This window comes from Pelodiscus sinensis, chromosome 5, assembly GCF_049634645.1.
Source record: "Pelodiscus sinensis isolate JC-2024 chromosome 5, ASM4963464v1, whole genome shotgun sequence".
Classification (NCBI taxonomy): domain Eukaryota; kingdom Metazoa; phylum Chordata; order Testudines; family Trionychidae; genus Pelodiscus; species Pelodiscus sinensis.
Window position 1 is genome coordinate 113,707,765 of NC_134715.1, and position 19,715 is coordinate 113,727,479.

The 19,715-nt window shown below is 42.5% G+C and overlaps 1 protein-coding gene across 10 annotated transcripts in view; it reads left to right on the forward strand.

The window, feature by feature from the left end:
* The window catches only part of SORCS2 (sortilin related VPS10 domain containing receptor 2), a 929,896-nt gene that overhangs the window by 826,773 nt on the left and 83,408 nt on the right, over positions 1 to 19,715 (forward strand). For all 10 annotated transcript variants that reach the window (XR_012904391.1, XM_075930787.1, XM_075930782.1 and 7 more), the window contains 3 exons: positions 1,407 to 1,586; positions 16,777 to 16,923; positions 18,435 to 18,537. Coding sequence is in view for 9 of the 10 variants with exons in the window: in XM_075930787.1 (XP_075786902.1) it covers positions 1,407 to 1,586; positions 16,777 to 16,923; positions 18,435 to 18,537 (430 nt within the window). In the remaining variant the exon portion in view is untranslated. The remainder of the gene's footprint in view (positions 1 to 1,406; positions 1,587 to 16,776; positions 16,924 to 18,434; positions 18,538 to 19,715) is intronic.

The window sequence follows — 19,715 nt, forward strand, 5'->3', positions numbered from 1 at the left end:
AGAGGCCATTCCCTCCTGCCACCTAGGGTATGTCTACACTACCCCGCTAGTTTGAACTAGCGGGGTAATGTAGGCATACCGCACTTGCAAATGAAGCCCGGGATTTGAATTTCCCGGGCTTCATTTGCATAAGCGGGGAGCCGCCATTTTTAAAACCCCGCTGGTTCGAACCCCGTGCAGCGCGGCTACACGGGGCTCGAACTAGGTAGTTCGGACTAGGATTCCTATTCTGAACTACCGGTACACCTCGCTGCACGGGGTTCGAACCAGCGGGGTTTTAAAAATGGCGGCTCCCCTCTTATGCAAATGAAGCCCGGGAAATTCAAATCCCGGGCTTCATTTGCAAGTGCGGTATGCCTACATTACCCTCCTAGTTCGAACTAGGAGGGTAGTGTAGACATACCCCTATTTATTTTTTGGAAGCTCTTCTCTGCACTCCTACTTTATCAGCATTTCTTCATTAATAAGGTAACAAGAAATGAATATAATATTCCAGATGTTGTTGCAACCAACTTCATAGAAAGGGGTAATGATTTATTTCCCATGATATGATGCTTCTGGTATGTAACCAAAAACAGCATTGACCTTTGTGCTGGTGTATCCTATTGCAAAAGCAGGTCCAATTTTCAGTCCATTATTACTGCCTATTTCAGCATTGCTATTTTCTGATTTCTTCCTCTGATTGAATATTTGTGTATTGGACTATTTTCTACAAGATGAATTAGCCTGCATTTTCCCTGCAGAGGATGAAGAGAGGAAGTAGGGAGTCCAGCAAAGAAGCTATTGCAATAATCCAAGCATGAAATTATTGAGAAATGAATGCAGAGTGTTGTTGTTGTTATTTAATATTTATATTAAAGTAACACTCAGTGGCCCTGCTGTGCTCAGTGATCTGCATAGGAAGACATACTCTGCCACAAAGAGTTTTTGTTATTCTCTAGCCTCTTTGTAATATGTCTCCTAATTGTTGGTTGCAACTCATCCTATTTTAGATCATATGGAGATTTCATGAAGTTTTGTTTGTCTTGTGAGATTACGTCACGTTCTGTGTCCCTTCAGTCTTATGTATCTCTGCTGCAAATATTGGTGGAGATTTTGTAATGCAGAAATCTTTCAACTAGGAATTGGTTTAAGAACTCCAACCCACTTCTGATAAGAAATTAAAGCATCTTTTTCAGATATTAATATGTAACTTGGATTTCAAAGTCTAGGGTACAAATTATTTTTTTCATAATCTGTGATAGATAGGAGATAGTAGATTTCTCAGTACCCAGACTGGAGGAGCTCATAGTCAGGGCTCTCTGACACTTGAGTCTCATGACCAATTTATTTTTTTGTTATGTAGGCATGATAATGCCTTTTAAATTGCCAATTATAATTTATCTCATATCTTATTTTTTCTGCAGGATTTACAGATTATCAGCACAGATGAAAACCAAGTGTTTGTGGCTGTTCAAGAATGGTACCAGACAGACACGTACAACCTGTACCAGTCTGACCCACAGGGCGTATACTATTCCATTTTACTGGAGAATGTCAGGAGCACTAAGCAACCAGAAGAGAATGTCCTGATAGATATTCTGGAGGTAGGGAGCCATGCCAATATTAACATTTTGTTGCTTTTTGCCTCTTCCTTTGCTTCTCCTACTTTTTGTTATCAGCAGCTCTAATTATGAACGTAATTAACTTTACAGTGATAAAATTATCCCTAATCCTCTGGAGTGATGTAAAGAGAGTACAACATTTCTCTAATGTCTCCCTTTCTCTGCTCTTCCTCCTAAAATACTCAGTTTCCTGAGTTCCCAAGAATGTGCAGTAACAAGTTTATTATTTTTCACTTTCTTCAAATTCAAGGTCAGGGGTTATTTCAAGTACTGGGAAGTCAAGCACTAAGATTCAGTTAGCACCAGTTAATTGGGAAAGGAGGATTATAAACATTCATAAAACTGTCTTATGTAACAAAATTTGGCTTGTAAGCAATACAGCAATATTCTTTTTGGCTTACATTTGTTTTACAATTTGTCAGCATTTCAGATGCTGGCAGCTTTGTCTGAGAATGTAATTATCAGATACAATGTAAGTCCATTCATTGAGTTTTGTTTACAGATTTCAGTGGTTTTGTTTTTCAATGTTCAGGAAGCTTTTTTTGCCAAGAGAATCTCAGCAAATAGCAGTTGTACAAACATAGTACTGAGTCTTAACTATTCACCCAAACAATGAAGAGCCAGAATATTAGATCTGAGTCATACCACAAATCCTCTTGTTTTCTGTAGGCCCTTTTTCCCCATTGTAGCCGGCCAGAGTAAGTCTAACGTCTGACATTGGGTTCCCAAACTACAAAATACGCCACACAGGTATCTGTCAAATACAAGTCGTTTATTTCCTGACAGCTAACAGCTGTGCCCCATAAATGGAAGAACAACGTAACAAAGAAGCGGCATATTTTATATCCCTTCCTGCAAGCCTGGAATCCCGGGTAGGCTGCGGACGAAGTGGGAGGTTGTCTTAGCTTCTGAGGCACTGGTACCCAAAGCCCATCAGTGAGGTTCGATTTGCTAGGCTCTGAGGCAGCCTTAAATACAGTTTTCCTGCCTTGTTTGTCAGTTTGGAAATTTCCAGGGGTTACTCATTACATGCTGATGTAGGGCTTAGCTCTTAGTTATCAATCTGGTTCTGATCTAGTTCTACTTGTTCTCTGGCCCTGTTTACATGATCAATACGTTAGGGTAAACAGAATTGTTTATGCGTTCTCGTCCTTATCTACAATTCGTTCTTGCTACATGGGCATATGTTCCCAAAGACTTGCTTCTGGCTCATCAGATATAGGGAAAGGAGGAAAAGAATGCAGGCCTCACCACTCCTAACCTAACATGTACAAAGTTCTTCTGCAATTGACCCCTACACCCATCCTTGCAGCCATCCTTGAAATACCCTTTATTTTAAACCTTTAGCAGTTGTCTAAAGAAATAAGGAAAAATAGTTTAGGGGGGAAATTGCCATCAATTCTCTTGTTCAGAAAGATGATGATGACAACTCTTGAACTTAATAGTCTGCCTCCTCTGCAGCTTTAAAAAATATTTTTACTAAATGCACGAGGCTTTTTTGCAAAGGATTTGCAATGTGCTTTATCCTGGCACATATGTTTAGAAAGGAGTTAAATTATTTTCTCTAATTAGATGGAGGGCAGGATGATGGCATGCTTCCATCTTTATGCAATTCCCTCTTTCAGTAGTCTGCAGTGAGAAAAGAAGGTGTGACAAAATTACCAGTCCAACCTCCCAATTCCAGCATTGTTTACTGTATTCTGGGAAAAGGAGGTTATGGGGGAACAAGCCATCTTCTTCCTCTTGTGTAATCAAAGTCCCATATATCGATTTTAACGACAAAATTTGTTTTTGCTGCTTTTTGGCTCCTGTTAGCTAGGCAGAGCCAGCGCAGCTAAGAGGAAAGAAGCTGGGTCTTTTCCTCCTCCAGCATCTTGAGCATGGGTTCTCAACCTGGAGGTCACAAAGAGATGTTAGAGGGTCACAAACACTCTCCTATTCCCTTATTGCTACAGAATTGTTAGCATAAGAAAGGCTTCGGACCACTGCTCTACAGTATAAACTCCATTCAGTTTCATCCGTGTAAGCCCACTGAAGTTCTAGGAGTTGCAAAAGTGTCACTGAGGGCAATATCTGTCCTGTGGTACCTCTGTTATTGGTGATGAACAAAAAGAAGGCATCTTAGATTAATTTGAAAGTTCTGGTTTCGTTTGTAGAGCTAGTTTTTTTAAAAAAAAAAATAACCATAAACTCAGCCTATTTAATAAGGAATGATTGAGACACAATAAACATGGAGCCATTTTTACAGTGTTTAAGAAAGAGCCAGGGCCGGCCCAAGCCATTTCTGCGTCCCAGGCCCCGGGAGCGTAGCGCCGCCCCCGGAAGTGTGACGCATGCATGGCCCTGCTCCTGAGGCCCGGGGCGCATGCATGGCCCTGCCCCCACGTGTGCGGCGCTTGCGTGGCCCCGCCACCGGGTGCACGGCGCATGTGTGGTGCCACCCCCGCCCGGCCCGGCAGCCCCATGCAGCACCCCCTACAATGGGGTGCTCCGAGCGGTAGCCCAGTCAGCTCGTATCTTGGGCCAGCTCTGGGAAGAGCTGCACTATAAATGGAAAATTTCTCTGCCTACATATAGAAAATGTAAAGCTTGCCAACTGTTGCTGCATTACGGTGAAATATGTTTGTTTGTTTTCTTTACTGGAATGCAATGAGCAAATAATAATTACAAGGGTTTTCTGTGATGAGTTATTTACATAGTATAACATAATTAATAAAAATAAGGCTGCCAGGATGTAGAGAGATTACTGGGTAGCTGTTGATTTGGGTTTTTCTTCTGACTTGGGATTTCTTCCAGGGTGTTTCCATAAAAGTGTTGTGGAAAAAAAATTGCACCTCCAAATGCAGACAACTCTCAAGGGATTTAAGAATTTCTCTTTCAACTAATGCATAATTCCGCTTTGTTTTAATTATCTTCCACCCTTATTTCCACCTTATTTCATGCTTTACATTAGCATCTACTTTATTGTCTTTTGGAGATTTTCACCTGTCTGCATTAATTTTCACTTATATCCTTTATCTTTTTTGTAAGGTACATCTTTTCTGCTCTGGTTGCATGTGTGTGCAGGGATTAACCTCTGAAATATTTCTTTAAAAGAAAGAAAGAAAGAAGCAGTGATTCAAAGTCAGTATGGTCTTGAAATATTGTAACAAGTGTTGTCAAGGTGAAGCAGCCACAAGCTTAGCATAGATATGCAAAACAAGCATGTTGAGATCATGTTTCAGGGCTCCAATCCTGAAATAAGTGATAGTTCTCATACGAGTAAAGATTACAGGACCGGACACTTATTTTACAGCTTACACAGATGGTGCTAGTACCTGCTTATTTTAAACCCAAACTGCAGCCTTGCTAATACATTGATTCTTCAGTCATGTGACTTAGCCCCAGTGACTTCAGTTGAATGTTTGTAACATTCACACAATTGTCCATTACGTGAGCACTGCACACAATATATGCTAGAAATGCTGGGCCACCCCTTTCAAAGTAAATTGGCACAAAAAGTTCTGCAGTAGTTTCTACAGAAAGGGTCCAGAGAAGAGCAACAAGAATGATTAAAGGACTAGAGAACATGACCTATGAAGGAAGGCTGAAAGAATTGGGTTTGTTTAGTTTAGAAAAGAGAAGATTGAGGGGGGACATGATAACCGTTTTCAGGTATCTAAAAGGAGGAGGGAGAAAACTTGTTCATCTTGGCCTCTGAGGATAGAACAAGAAGCAATGGGCTTAAACTGCAGCAAGGGAGGTTTAGGTTGGACATTAGGAAAAAGTTCCTAACTGTCAGGGTAGTCAAACACTGGAATAAATTACCCAGGGAGGTTGTGGAATCTCCATCTCTGGAGATATTTAAGAGTAGGTTAGATAAATGTCTCCCCGGAGCAGGGGAGCCACAGCAGAACCAGGGAACAGAGTCCCAGCAGCCCTGCGGCAGCTCTGATGCCCCGAAAAACAGAGCCCTGGCGGCCCTGGAGCTGGGAACCCTTGGCAGCCCCAGGGCAGCGGAGCCCAGCAGCCCTGGGCAACAGAGCTCCAACGTCCGCCCGCAGAGCTGTGGCAGCCCCAGCAGCCCTGCCGCCACAATGACCTGGGGCAGTGGAGCAGTGGCAGCCATGAGTGGCTCACAGAGCCAGGAGATGGCGGCCTGGTGGCAGGGGAGCTCTGCTAGGTCTGCTGACGGACCCCAGGGAGCTTGGAGTCCATAAGCAGAGGGACGGAATTGACCTCCCATGGTCTGGCAAACTCCCTCCTTTGGGATCAGTTAGGTCCCGAGGATGCTGGACCATGGAGGTTCACCCTGTAGTTAGTGTTTATCATACTGTCTAGTTAAAAGAAGAAAATTACTGTTGAACAATAGAAGCTGCTGGCTGCTGAGTGCTGTTGAACATGTGCTGCTTCATCTTGATTGGTGTTTGTGTCAGCCGACGGTCAGGGCAGTGTGTGTGTGTATGTTTCCGAGAAAAGGTTTAACGTCCGTGCCTTTACTGCTAGGACCGGGGTCCCATCGCAGAGGGTGGCCAGCAGGCCAACAGACGCCCCGTTATATAGGAAGAGCTTATTACATCTTAGATTTCAGCTGCTAGAATTTCATAATTCCTTTGCAGCGGGCAGCCTTGGGGAAAGACTGAAAGATGCCCCAGTGGATCCTGTCACCTGGGAGTGACACAGATCCAAACGCCCAAGCTCTTCCTATAACTGTCCCTTTAGACCGGCTGAAGTTTTTTTAAATTGTGCTTGGTTCTGTTACAGCAACTGAAGGAGTCAGGTTAAAACTTAAACAGTTACAGGTTTATTTGAGGAAGCTTATAAATCATATGGTTGCAATGGCTATTGTTCTATTTCTTAACTATTAGCAAAATATAGGTTTTAAAAATGGTTACAAAGAAGATAAAGATAGAAAAATAGAAATAATGGTACCAAGTAACAGCTTACTCTTTCTATGTGCACACTTAAGACAGAGGACCACATCCAGGTACAATTTTTACCCCCTTCTGTGCCTCTCGACTCCAGCATGTCAGGCCAGGGCCAGTCCCTCAATTCCTAGGAAAGACGAAAATACGAGGTGGGCGCCCCATAGAACCTCGGGAGGTCAAACACCTAACCCGACCAGCAGGTAGAGGGTAGAATGACACTCAAAGTGAGTGTATGCTGGGCCCATCTTTTATAATCATGGGGTCACGTATTTCTCTTTCTTATCTGTAATGCCAATTGATGCTGGTCTGTCTGCTGTGAGACCAGTTCTTACAAGGAAGTTGTGAACTTAATTTACACTTGTAAGAGAGAATTGAGATGATTAAATTTTGAAGTACTGGACATTGTTTTCTCAGTGGGAAATTCCTCTCAGGGACTGTGTGTGTGTTCGAATCAACATAGGTGCCAGCCGGTGGCAGTCTCACATATCCTGATCTCTCCTCATATCTATGTTTCAGCTTCTCAGGATCAGATGAGCCAGCATAGAGTATGCTGATTTTATTGCTCCTTCTCTGTCCTGTATGCTTCAGGAAGGCAAATAAGATGGATGATATGGAGGCGGGCTGTCTGGCCACAGTTTGTCAAAGTGGTCTGCGGATCCACTGAGAAACCTGCTAACTGGCCACTGCACGGTTTGCTATTTGCAGCCAAGGGAAGCCATAGTAAGTGGTGTGGGCCGAGCCACCACTTCCCTTTGGCTGCAAACAGTGAATCGGAGCCAATGGGAGCTGCGAGGCTCCATGGCTGGTAAATAAACACATCACAGCAGTCAGTTAGCAGGTTTCTCAGAGTGGATCCACAGACCACTTTGAGAAACACTGATCTAGATTCATGTAACTGGAGCTGCACACATTTGAAAACATGGTGATTTATTTAGGTGCCTGTCAAGGGGGTGCCCCCCCTCGGTTGGGACCTCTCCCATATTGGCCCAATGGCTCAGTCTTTAAAGTCCCCCCCTTTTGGGGGCAATAGGGCCTCTCGGCACAGTCTTTCGACTTCCCCCCTCTTGGGTAAATATGTCCTTTTGGCACAGTCTTTAGAGTTCCCATAAATACAGCCTCCTGGCACAGTCTTTTGACTTCCCCCCTCTTGGGTAAATACAGCCTCTTGGCACAGTCTTTAGAGTTCCCCTCTCCTAGGGTAAATACGGCCTCTTGACACAGTCTTTAGAGGTCCCCTTTCTGAGGGTAAATACGGCCTCTTGGCACAGTCTTTAGAGGTCCCTTCTCTGGGGGTCAATACGGCCTTGTGGCCTAGTCCACAGGCCAGTCGGCCCTCCTGGGTTCGGGGCAGTGCAGAGGGGGAGGAGAGGGGGACCACTAGCTGGGTGTCACGGATTAGGGGTGTTGCAAAAGGGTCTTGGCATGGGCTATAGGGGGACTGTAGCTAAGGGGTCAAAGGGCACAGGACATGGGGTGGGGGTCAAAGGGTGTCATAAGGTGGAGATCAAAAGTATTGGGGAGCAAGGGGCTGGTTTGGGGCCAGGCGGACAGGCAACATTTTATTTGCATATTTGCATATTCATTATTCATGTAATGAACATGGAAATATGCAAATAAAATGTTACCGGTCTGACAACAGATTGTGAATGGATTTGCCAGTCCATGGTATAAAAAAGTTGGGGAGCACTGTCCTCATGCAAATCATCAGTAATAACATAATTAGTATTAAAACTATACCGTGCTAATAGGTTTGCTGTTCCATAAATCTGCATGCAGAGTTTTCATTAATGTTAATATCAAAGGGAGTTGGTGTTTAGAACGAGGACAAATTATACTCTTAAATATTACAGATTGAGAGGGATGAAAGAGTATTCAGAATAACAATGTCAGTATAACTAGCCATTCCTGATTATACAGGGAGCTAACAACACTTATTCAAGTAAAAAGCAGTAATAAATCCTCAGGTTATGTTAAGCAGCCACATCTGCTGAAGAGAGGGAGAAAGCATTTTGGCCTGAATTCAGGGAATGTCATTTAATTTTGCAAAGTGTTTTTCTTCTTGATGAAAGCTTTGAAGAATGTGATCCCAAAATCAAAGAGCAAGATCTCCTTTAAAAGTCTCTCTTGCCATACACAGACACACTCCTTGCTGCTGCTGCTGTTTCTTCTTCTTCTTCCACATCTCTGCCTCTCCATGTACCCCACTCTCCATTCTGATCTCCTGTTGTACTTCCATTAGATTCTGGGCCCTTAGGTTCCTCTGAGCAGGGTCAGAGAGCATAGACACTAGAAAGGATCATTGTGATCATGAGGTCTGACGTTCTGTATACCATTGGCCATAGAACTTCTCCAAAATAACTCCTAGAGCAGATCTTTTAGAGAAACATCCAGTCTTGATTTTAACATTGTGATATTGGATCCACCATGACCCTTGATAAATTATTCCAGAAACTATTTATTCTCACTTAAAAATTTGCAGTCTGAATTTGTCCAGCTTTAGCTTCCAGACATTAGACCATGTTCCACTTTTCTCTAGTAGGTTGAAGTGCTCATTATTAAGTATTTGTTCCCCATTTGAGTACATAAACTATACTCAAGTCACCCCTTAATCTTGTCTTTGTTAGGTTATGTATATTGAGCTCTTTGAATTTACCATTGTGAGGAGTGTTTTCTAATCCTTTAATTATGCTCATGGCTCTTCTCTGAACCTCTCCAATTTATCATCTTTCTTCTTGAGCTGTGGACAAAGAAGTGAACACAGTATTCCAGCTGTGGTCACAGTGCCAAATATATAAGAAAAACAACCTTTTTATTCCTACTCAAGATTCCCCTGTTCATGCTTCCCACGATCACATCTCAGGTCACTGTCAAACTGAGAGTATCCATTCAACTCATTATTAACTGCAACCATCATATCTTTTTCAAAATTAGTGCTTCCCAAGACTAAATTCCCAATTACATACTTTCTTTGCTTCTAGATGCATACATTTACAGTTAGCTGTATTCATATACATACTGTTTGCTTCCACCCAGTGATACAAATCACTCTGAATCAGCAACCTATCTTCATTAATTTCCACTCCCTGTTTTCTCTTCTTCCAATTTTTGTATCAGCCACAAACTTAATCAGTAATGATCTTATGTTTTCTTCCAGGTCATTGAGACATTTTTTAAATAGTTTAGGGTCAAGATTCCTGCAGGACCATGCTGGAAACACGTACACTCTATGATGATTCTACATTTACAATTACGTTTCAGTTAGCCATTTAATGGGTGCCATGTTAATTTTATATCATTCTATTTTTTTAATCAAAATAGCATGTAATGCCAAGTCACATGCCTTACAGAAATCTAAGTATATTATGTCAACACTATTGATTTTATCAACAAAAGTTGTAATCTCATAAAAAGTTTTATGTTTGTTTGAGACGCATGCTTTCCATAAATCCATGTTATTGCATAAATTACAATGACCTGCTTTAATTCTTTATAAATAAAATCCCTTATCAGATCCTCCACTATCCTACCTAGGATCAGTGTCGGGCTAATGGGCCTGTAATGACAATTGGTATCCCATTTACCCTTCTTTAAAAATTGTCACAGAGTTACCTTTTATTCAGTCTTCTACTGCAAGACTTACTGAAGATCAATATTACTAATCCAGCGTATTTATTAGCCAGCTCTTTTAAAACACTTGAATGCAAGTTATCTGGAGCTTTAAAAATGTTTGATTTTAGTAGCAGCTGTTTAACATCCCCGAGAGATATTAATAGAAAGCTATCAACCCCACATGTTGAGACCATACCATCTTTTTTCCCTCCAAAATACAAAACAGAAATATTTATTGAACACTTAATGCCTCTTCTGCTTTATTACTGGTAATTCTACCATTTTCCCCTGTACCCATAGTTGGGATTTGTTTTGTTCCTAATACATTAAAAATCTCCTTATTGTTCTTAATATTGCTGGCCATAGATTTATCCTTGTGTCCCTTGGCTTCCTCTGGCAATTTTTTGCAGTTGCTAACTTCTGATTTATATTCATCACTATCAGCTTATCCTTTCTTATGTTATATATGTTTTTGTTTTTGTTTACAAATTCCTTTCCTTCCCTGCTAAATCAACTTTTTTTTAAAAAAACAGGGTGGCTTTTTTCCTGATTCTGGCTTTTTGGACGTCTAATAAGGCAGTATTACTCAGAACTCAGTGGTTCAGGACAGGAGCGAAATTAATGATCAACATTACCTAAAAGAGCCACAGTAATATGAATTCATTTTCATATACTAAAATTCTATATATTCATATTGAAACAGTGTGATGGGAAATAATTAATGTATACACATAAACATAAATTAAATATTATATATATTATCTTAGGAAAAAGTAGATTTAATATTTTATCAATTGCAATTGGTTAATAACAGTGAAAGTCTATAGTTAGATTACTTGAGCATCTGGCTAACATAGCTAATGTTATAGATTTACCTCCATTTCAGAGGCACACTGAAGCAGTATCATACTTACTAAACATTAAAAATAAAAGTTTCATAAAACTCTTCTGGATGATTGTTGCAAGGGAAAAGCAACTGAATATTTCAGGCCAGTCCTATATACCGTATTTTCCGCCGTATAAGACGACTTCTTATGCTAAAAAACATCCCCCAAAAATCGGGGGTCGTCTTATACGCCGGGTATACAGGCAGTCCCCGACTTGCAGGTACGAATGGGGCTTTTCTCGCCCCAGAGGACACAGACTGCGGGACCTCGTGGTCCCGCCGCCCGTGTACTCCGGGGCGAGAAAAGCTGCTCCGCGTCTCCCTGGTCTGCAGCCCAGGAAGACGCGGAGCAAAACCGCGGAGGGGCTCCAGAAGCGGGGAAGCCCAGGCGCGCCTGGGATGCCCCGCTGCCGGCTTCCCCCGAAGCTTTGCGAAGCCGCAGAGGAAGCCGGCAGCGGGGCATCCCAGGCGCGCCGTGGCTGTCCCGCTGCCGGCGTCCTCAGAGGCTTTGCTCCCAGTGTCCCTGGTCTGCTGGAGACGGTCCCCAGCAGACCAGAGGCACCGGGAGCAAGCCGAAGCGGCGGCGGGGTGCCGCGCTTCTGAGGCTTTGCTCTGGCAAAGCCTCAGAGGCGCGGGACCCCGCTGCTGCTGCGGCTTTGCTCCCGGTGCCTCTGGTCTGCTGGGGGCCGTCTCCAGCAGACCAGGGACACCGGGAGCAAAGCCACAGCCGTGGCGGGGTCCCGCGCCTCTGAGGCTTTGCCAGAGCAAAGCCTCAGAAGCGCGGCACCCCGCCGCCGCTTCGGCTTGCTCCCGGTGCCTCTGGTCTGCTGGGGACCGTTTCCAGCAGACCAGGGACACCGGGAGCAAAGCCGGGGAGGCGGAGGGGCGCTGGGGCGCTGCCGGTTGGCCTCTTAAGGGGTGGTAGTCTTATACGGCGAGTATAAGACGAAAACCTATCTTTTAACTAGAAAATTAGGGGGTCGTCTTATACGCCCAGTCACCTTATACGCCGGAAAATACGGTATGTTGTCTAGAAAAACTCTTTCTGTGAAGAGCATGTGAGTGAAGAAAGAATTTGCATCACATCGATCTTTCTTTTTTTCTTTTCATATGAATTTTATTGGAAAAGTTTTCATAGACATTTTAAAAGAACAAAAGATAAATGTAAAATGCAAGAAAATAAATGACCATAGCTCTGTATACTTTATAGTACCCAATCACCTTCATTTTCTTCTGAAAGATGGAGCACTTTATAACTAAACAAATGTCTAGGCCAGGACCTGAGCTGGAATAAAGTAGCATAGCTGAATTCATTAGGCTGCCTTTCAATCTTTAAGTAGTCCTATGGCATCTTATGTCTACACAGGAAAATTATTTCAGAATAACGGCCATTATTCCAAAATAACTATGCAAGCGTCTACACAGCTATTTCCTTATTTCAGAATAAATTTGAAATAACGGACGGCTTATTTCCAAATATGTAAATTTCATTCTACAAAGAATAATGCCTATTCCAAAAATGCTGTTTCGAAATAAGGCATGTGTAGACACTCCATTGTTGCTATTTCAAAATAGACCCTCATCAGGGCCATTCTAAGTTATTTCTCCCCAGTCCTTCCTGGGGCTCTAAATAGAGATAAAAAATTTGGAGATTGCCTATCTCCTAGAACTGGAAGGGACCATGAAAGGACATAGAGTCCAGTCCCCTGCCTTCACAGCAGGACCAAGTACCATCCCTAACAATTTTTTGCCCCAAATCCCTAAATGGCCTCTGCAAGGATTGAACTCACAACCCTGGGTTTAGCAGGCCACTGAGCTATCCTTCCCCCCAATACATTAAAAATCATTTTTGTTGCTCGTTTTTTGTTGCCAGTTTACCAAAATTCTTTTGAACCTTTCTCTGATAAGCGATAAGCAAAAATGTGTGCCTCATTCCACGGGACTGCTGTATCTTTACTACAATGATGAACTTCATTCATATGAGCAGTCTTCTAGACTTCAGTAGAAGTACATATGTAAAGTTACATGCTTGTTTAAGTATTTTGCAGAAACAGAACACTTTCCAATGACAGTTGGTGATAACTTCACTATGCTTCACTATAGTAAACAGATTAGTATAAAGATGTAAAAGAGTAGACAATTAGTTGACTACCCGATAATGCCAGGTTTATTGGGTAATCAAGTTGAATACTTGCACCCTCTGCCCCCTGCTGCCTCTATATCAGCAGCAGCAAGAGGGAGGAACAGAAGCCAGTGCTGGGGGGAACCAGCTCTGCAGCAGGCCGTGTTCGCGGAGGATCCCAGTTTCCCGCTGAGACCCCCTGCAGACAGGGGCTGCTGGACCTGTCAAGAGCTTGGACTGAGGAAGCCCTGCTCAGTCCTGGTTTGCATTGGGTCTAAGAGTTATGCCTGCTGCAGCTCTACAGTTTAAACAGAGTAGGACCTGGGCTGCCTTTGTGCCTGGCTCTGACCACATTTAAACTGCAGAGACACAGCGGAGATAGTACCTTCCCTTAACAACTAATTGTGTAGACAATACAAATTGTGTCAACTACACGATTACCTAATTACCCACCTCTTAACATCCTTAGGCTAGTAGCATGGAGGCCTGGGCAGTTTTGGGACACCACCAGCAGCTGTACTCACTGCCTTTGTCACCCTCAGGAGGGAGATATCACCTAAGATCACCACCTCCTATGGAAAACAGTGCTAATACTTAAAATCATAGCTTTGTACTTAGTTTCATGCAGTCAAGCGATTCCTTCCACATTTCCCTCTCCCCTACTGGACCATATTCATCATAGCTGGTATTGGGAGTGGTGCTGTGCTTACACGCATGCCAAACCAGAAGTGTCAATAAGCATGTCTTGTATAAAACTTTAGGGGAGCAAGAGAAAGCAGTTTTGAATCTGAACTTTCCCTGTCCGTTGTGACTCTGCTGACAATGGTACATCTGTGTGTTTTATCTGTTGCTGCCATTATGGTGGCCATAAGAGGTTTTCCTCCAGCCCCCATGGAATGCCTAAGCCAGATAACCCAGAGAAAGAAAAGGACCTGGGATGACCTATTCAGTGAGATCCTTCAAGGCAGTGGTCCACCAGACCATGAGCAGAGGGCCTGGAGCACGATTGCAGATTATATGGAGAAAGGCACAGAAGTCTCAGCAGGAAAAGGGAGCACTCTTTTCAACATTCCACTAAACATAAGGGGCCCCACAGTGGACATTAATGACAACCCTGGCTTCACATGTACTGACCTGTGAGAATCATGGTTCTTGTATGTGTATTGAAATGGCCTTAAATGTTATTTCTCCTTTATTAAGTTCCATATATATATATTACATTTGTAGTGTATTTGCTACTTAACTTCCACAGCATTTTGGAGTACAGGCAGTCCCCGGGTTACGTACAAGATAGGGACTGTAGGTTTGTTCTTAAGTCAAATTTGTATGTAAGTCGGAACTGGTACATATTGTAGGGGAAACTCTAGCCAAACATTTCTCCAGAGCTCAGTTTTATTCTCCCACACCTCACTTCCCTCAGTCCTTTATTCTCAAGCTGAGGTGTCTGCTGAGAAAAGCCGCTCCGCATCTCCCTGGTCTGCTGAGGGGGGCGCTAGCTTTGCGTCTCCCTGGTCTGCTGGGGGGAAGCAACTAATGCGGGGTTGCCTCACCCCGTTTGTAAGTAGGGATCTGATGTAAGTCGGATCCATGTAACCCGGGGACTGCCTTTATTTTGATTACTGGGAAATAATTATTTATCTGGAAAATAATTCATCTGTATTAGTTTGAAATATATCTTGCAGAATGCCCAGCAGTACTGAAAGCACCAACTTACTTGTTCTTGTGCATTGTGACACAACTCATAGGATCAGTGACAAACAGTGTAATAATCATAAACATACAGCAAGCACCACAAAATTAATAGATGCATTGAGAGGGTTATATACATACACCAAGGACTACACAATTCCTAACAAGACCCAAAATAGCAAGACCACGTAGAACACAATGTGCTACAGGTTCTTTGCTGTGGGTCACTGTTGAAGTACTCTTTCAAAGCCTTCTTCAGCTGTACAACTACGTGTTGAGTTCTTCTAATAGTCCTCATAGTGGCTATTCAGTTTCAGCAGATAGCTGCACTATCTCCACACTCAACAGCAATTTCCTGCAGCAATTTCCCCCATTTGTTTCACAAATATTGCACAGGACACAGCAGTTGGCTATAACCTTGGGATTTTTTTCACTAAGGTCTAATCTAGTGAACAGACAACATCAGCATCTCTTCAGTCTACCAACAGCACATTCAACTGCTTTGCTGCACGTGCTGAGTTTGTCATTTATTTTTTTCTTGATGCTGTTGAGGTAAGAACCAGTGTATGGCTTCATGGGCAAGGGGAATAGAAGACGGTGTAGGTCCCCCAGGATCACTGTTGTCATTTCCATATCATCAGTTGTTAGGAAAGAAGCAAGTTGTTTCTGATCAGCACCTTGTGCATCTTCCCTGACCAGCCATCACTAATGTTGGTGAAGTATCCCCAGTGACCCACTAAAGCTTGCATAACCATAGAAAAGTAGCTTTTTCTGTTGATGTACTCTGTGGCCAGATGGTCTTGTGGCAAAATGGGGATATGAGTGCCATTTATTGCCCCACCACACTTTGGGAATCCCATGGCTGCAAATTCCTCTATTATATCCTGCCCGTTGCTGAGAGTCTCAGTCCTGTATAGCAGGAGATGATTAATGGCCCTGCATAATCACATTACACTAGCCCCCACAGAGGATTTTAAAACCCCCAGATGATATCCTGCTGATCAGTAAGCCATCCGATGTTGCAGGCTTCCGATGGTGCTATTGCTGTGCTGTCCGTGCAGCTGTGTTCTGGGCAAGCTTGGCATACAAATTTAAAAGTGTGGATTTATGCCTCTGAAACTCCTGCAACCACTGCTTGTTGTCCCAAAACTACATTGTGATGTGATCCCGCCAGTCAGTGCTTATTTCTCAGGCCCAGAAATGAGGGTCCACCATCTGCAGCTGCTCTGAATTCTCCCAAGAAACTTGAATTGGTTCTTGCTATCTCCCACAGCAGTCTGTCCTCCACGGAATCATCACAGCTCTTTTTTATTCAGTTCTTCTTGTGGCTTTGCAAATACCGGAAGTGCATGCATCCTGTGCTTTCAGTGCTCTTGGTAACAGTAGAGCTGTGCTGGCTTTATGCTTCTGTCAGAGATGGTGGACAGTGAGAATAGAGTGGGTTTGTGGAGTTTTATTTAAAAAGCATGAAAATTACAGGATATAGATGACATCATTGGGTGTAATCAGTTACAAGCTGGGAAGTTTGGCCTCTTGCTCCCAGTCATCCCTGCGTGGTATGTTCTGCCCACCATGGATTTCCAAAACTTCCCTAAAGAGAGTGCAGTAGATGGCTCCTTGAGTTGTCACTGTACATAATCACCAGGAGTGCTTGTGTCAATGCACCATAGGTGAGTATCCCAATGTGCAACTCAGTATCAAGCATGCACATGATGCACAAGCAATATGGTGATATACGTTGTCAAAAATGTATAGGGTAGACATTCTACTAATGTCTTGAAATACATTCAGAAACCAAAAGTACGAGCTCACTTATTTTTTCTTAATGTCCATTCTCTTCCCCTTTAAGAGTAAATAGCTAGAATATTCAGTTTCTAATGAGATTCTATACCAGGAATTATCTATACTGAGGAAGTGTTTGAAAGCTAGTCATTAACCCTCTTTAATTTTATGCTCCAGGTCAGAGGTGTTAAAGGAGTCTTTTTGGCCAATCAAAAAATTGATGGGAAAGTTATGACTCTAATAAGCTACAACAAAGGCCGTGACTGGGACTATCTGACCCCTCCAATCTCTGATATGAATGGTAAACCAACCAACTGTAAACCTGTAAGTGGTTTCTTTTAATGATTCCTATTGTTTTCTCCAATGTGCACAAGAACTATTTGTAGAATATGTTGAAATATAAATAAGTGAACAGTAGTTAAGTTATCTAAAGCAATCTACCTTCCCCTCTATTTACACCAGATGTGGATGTATGCTTTCATTTCTCTACCTTTAAGATGCTTTCACAAGTTATTGGGCCAAATTAATCTGTGGTTTGCTCCATTTGCAGCATTGCACATTCTTCTGTTGGGGCTTAATTTGACTAGTGTGAGACAATTGTGCTCCAACCGACTGCCCAGGCATCCTGATTCAAGGCAGTCCTTCATTAATTATTAATGAATTTACACCACAGTGAACTGATGTGGGAATGAGAGCACTTCATCAATAGGATTAAAAATACGAATACTTTTTTTTTCCTGTTTTTGTGTTCGTGTTTTTTAATGGTAAAACACAATTGCCCCAATGGGTGAGGGAGAGGGAAAGTTACAGAGTCTCCTGGAAATGTAAGTCAAATGGCTAGTGCTGTCAAAAAACTTCTTTTTATGAGCAAAAATTACTGTGGTTTGTTTACATGCCCCAGCTACCCATAAGTGTTGAGACAGCACTGACAGGCAGATCCCCGGTGTCCTTCTTACAGGCTCTCTACTCCCCTGGACTCTTAGAATGCTGCATTTTTGGCCAGAGTATGTGTCCAAACTCAGGGGCACAGATTAATCTTTATCCCTCTCTGCATAGTAGGAATAAAAGACTGAAATTGGGGGAGATATTGTCTCTCTTCAAAAGGCCAGGCTACAGCAATACTTGGTTCATTCCCCAGGACTCAATACAAAGCCACTTGAAATCAGAGTGAGGACTCCTCTTGAATTCAATGGACTTTGGATCAGGGACTCACTTAGGGCATGATCTCTCAGTGAAGTCCTTAGCAATGCTTCCATTAACTTTAGTTGGGGAGGAATATTGAGCTTCCTGTACCACTGCGGAAAGAGCAGAAACCAGTAAGTTAATTAATGAGTAATACGATCAAACTCACTCCAAAAGCGTCATTTAAAATATTTTTTCAGATGATTTTTTCCCCTGACAGAAGATGTTTCAGTAAAATAGTTGTTTTTAATCTGATTCTCTGTTAGCTGATAAATGCGTAAAAGGAGCCGAGAGATGATGATAACCAACAACAACAAATAAATCTTTGGTGATTTTATTGCCTCTTCAAAAGATCTCAGCAGTCATTCTGTCAGAAAGTTACTTTGTGCTATAATTTCACACTGTCTCTTTCTGAATTGCAGACCTTGTTTTAAGGGCACAGAAATATACAGAGCCAGGGTAATTGGTTCCCTCTAGATACATCAAACTAATATTTTATTCTGGACCTTGCTTAGTGAAATTTAGTCTCTTCCCTCTTTTTTGTAAGGCAGTTATCACTGCATGCTACTTTCTGATTATGCATTAATTACCAAAGTAGGAGAACTGCTCTTAACAGCTTGTAAAATACTGTGTTTTTCCTCTTCTCCTTAAAGCCTGATTGCCATCTTCATCTCCATCTCCGCTGGGCAGACAATCCATATGTGTCAGGAACAGTCCATACCAAGGACACTGCACCAGGGCTCATAATGGGGGCAGGTAAATACACAAAAATGCTTTTTTCCCCCAACTATCTTGGTTGTTTCTTGCACTTCTCATTTAATCTCCTGAATAATGATATAATTATGACTGTATTATAAACATTGCCACTGAATTTGGCTGGTCAAATGTGATGGGTCAAATTGGTGAATAGGAGGTTATCAACAAGAAGCCTGCAGTGATTGGAAGGAATTTTTAATCCCAAATATCACAAGTGGCCAGGTGCATTTTGTGTATCTAGCTGTCTATCAGTCATATATGGCCCTCACTGTCATTATATCTTTAATGTATTTGTTCTAATGACCCTTATGAAGTAGGGAAGCACCATTATCCCTGCTTTCCATGTGGGGGAATGAGGCACAGTGACTCTAAGTGACTTGGCCAAGATCACACAGGAAATCTGTGGTGGAGCAGCAAATCTTTTTTTCCCCTTATACTTAATGCCCATATAATTATCTTACAATATTTATTAACTTCTATATCCATGACAGCGAAAGCCTGAAAGATGAGGTAAAAGTGACAATCATGACAGTATAGGAATCAAGTTATTGCCAGATGTACTGTATTGTATTATAGCAAAGTGACTGCCCTCATCACGCTAGTATCCGATTACCCTCTACCAGTGCATGAAGCATAGGTTACACATGGTTCATTCTTTTTCTCAACCTCTCCCTCTATGTCTGCAATGTAGTGTTTGGGTTTAGTAGGGTTGCTTTTGTTTAATTTTTTTAAATGTGGGTTCGTATCAGAAAAGGTAGGAAGAGGAAGTGCACCGTGCCCTTTGAATTGGTGGTAAGACTTCTCTGAGAGCAACCCCTGAGAAAGAGCTGTCTCTTTCGGAGAGGAGCTGTACCCTTGGCTTGGAAAATTCTACTGCGCCTCAGGAGTAGAACTATCAATCACAGTTGGCCATCTTCTACATGCCTTGAGCCCAGTTCTGTGAGAGCTTTGAAGATATGGACCAAACCGTGAACTAGACCTGATTGAGTCTAGTTCAAATTCAAATGCTTTCCAAGCTATGGGGCTATTCCTAATAACCTTTACCCATGGATTAGTCCTTATTCCAAGGAATAATCCCACTGAAATCTGTGAACAAGGATTTTCCATGATTAGCAGTTTGAAGGAGTTGGCTCTAAGTGCATATAAGAGTCAGTACACATCTGAAATACAGCTGTTTT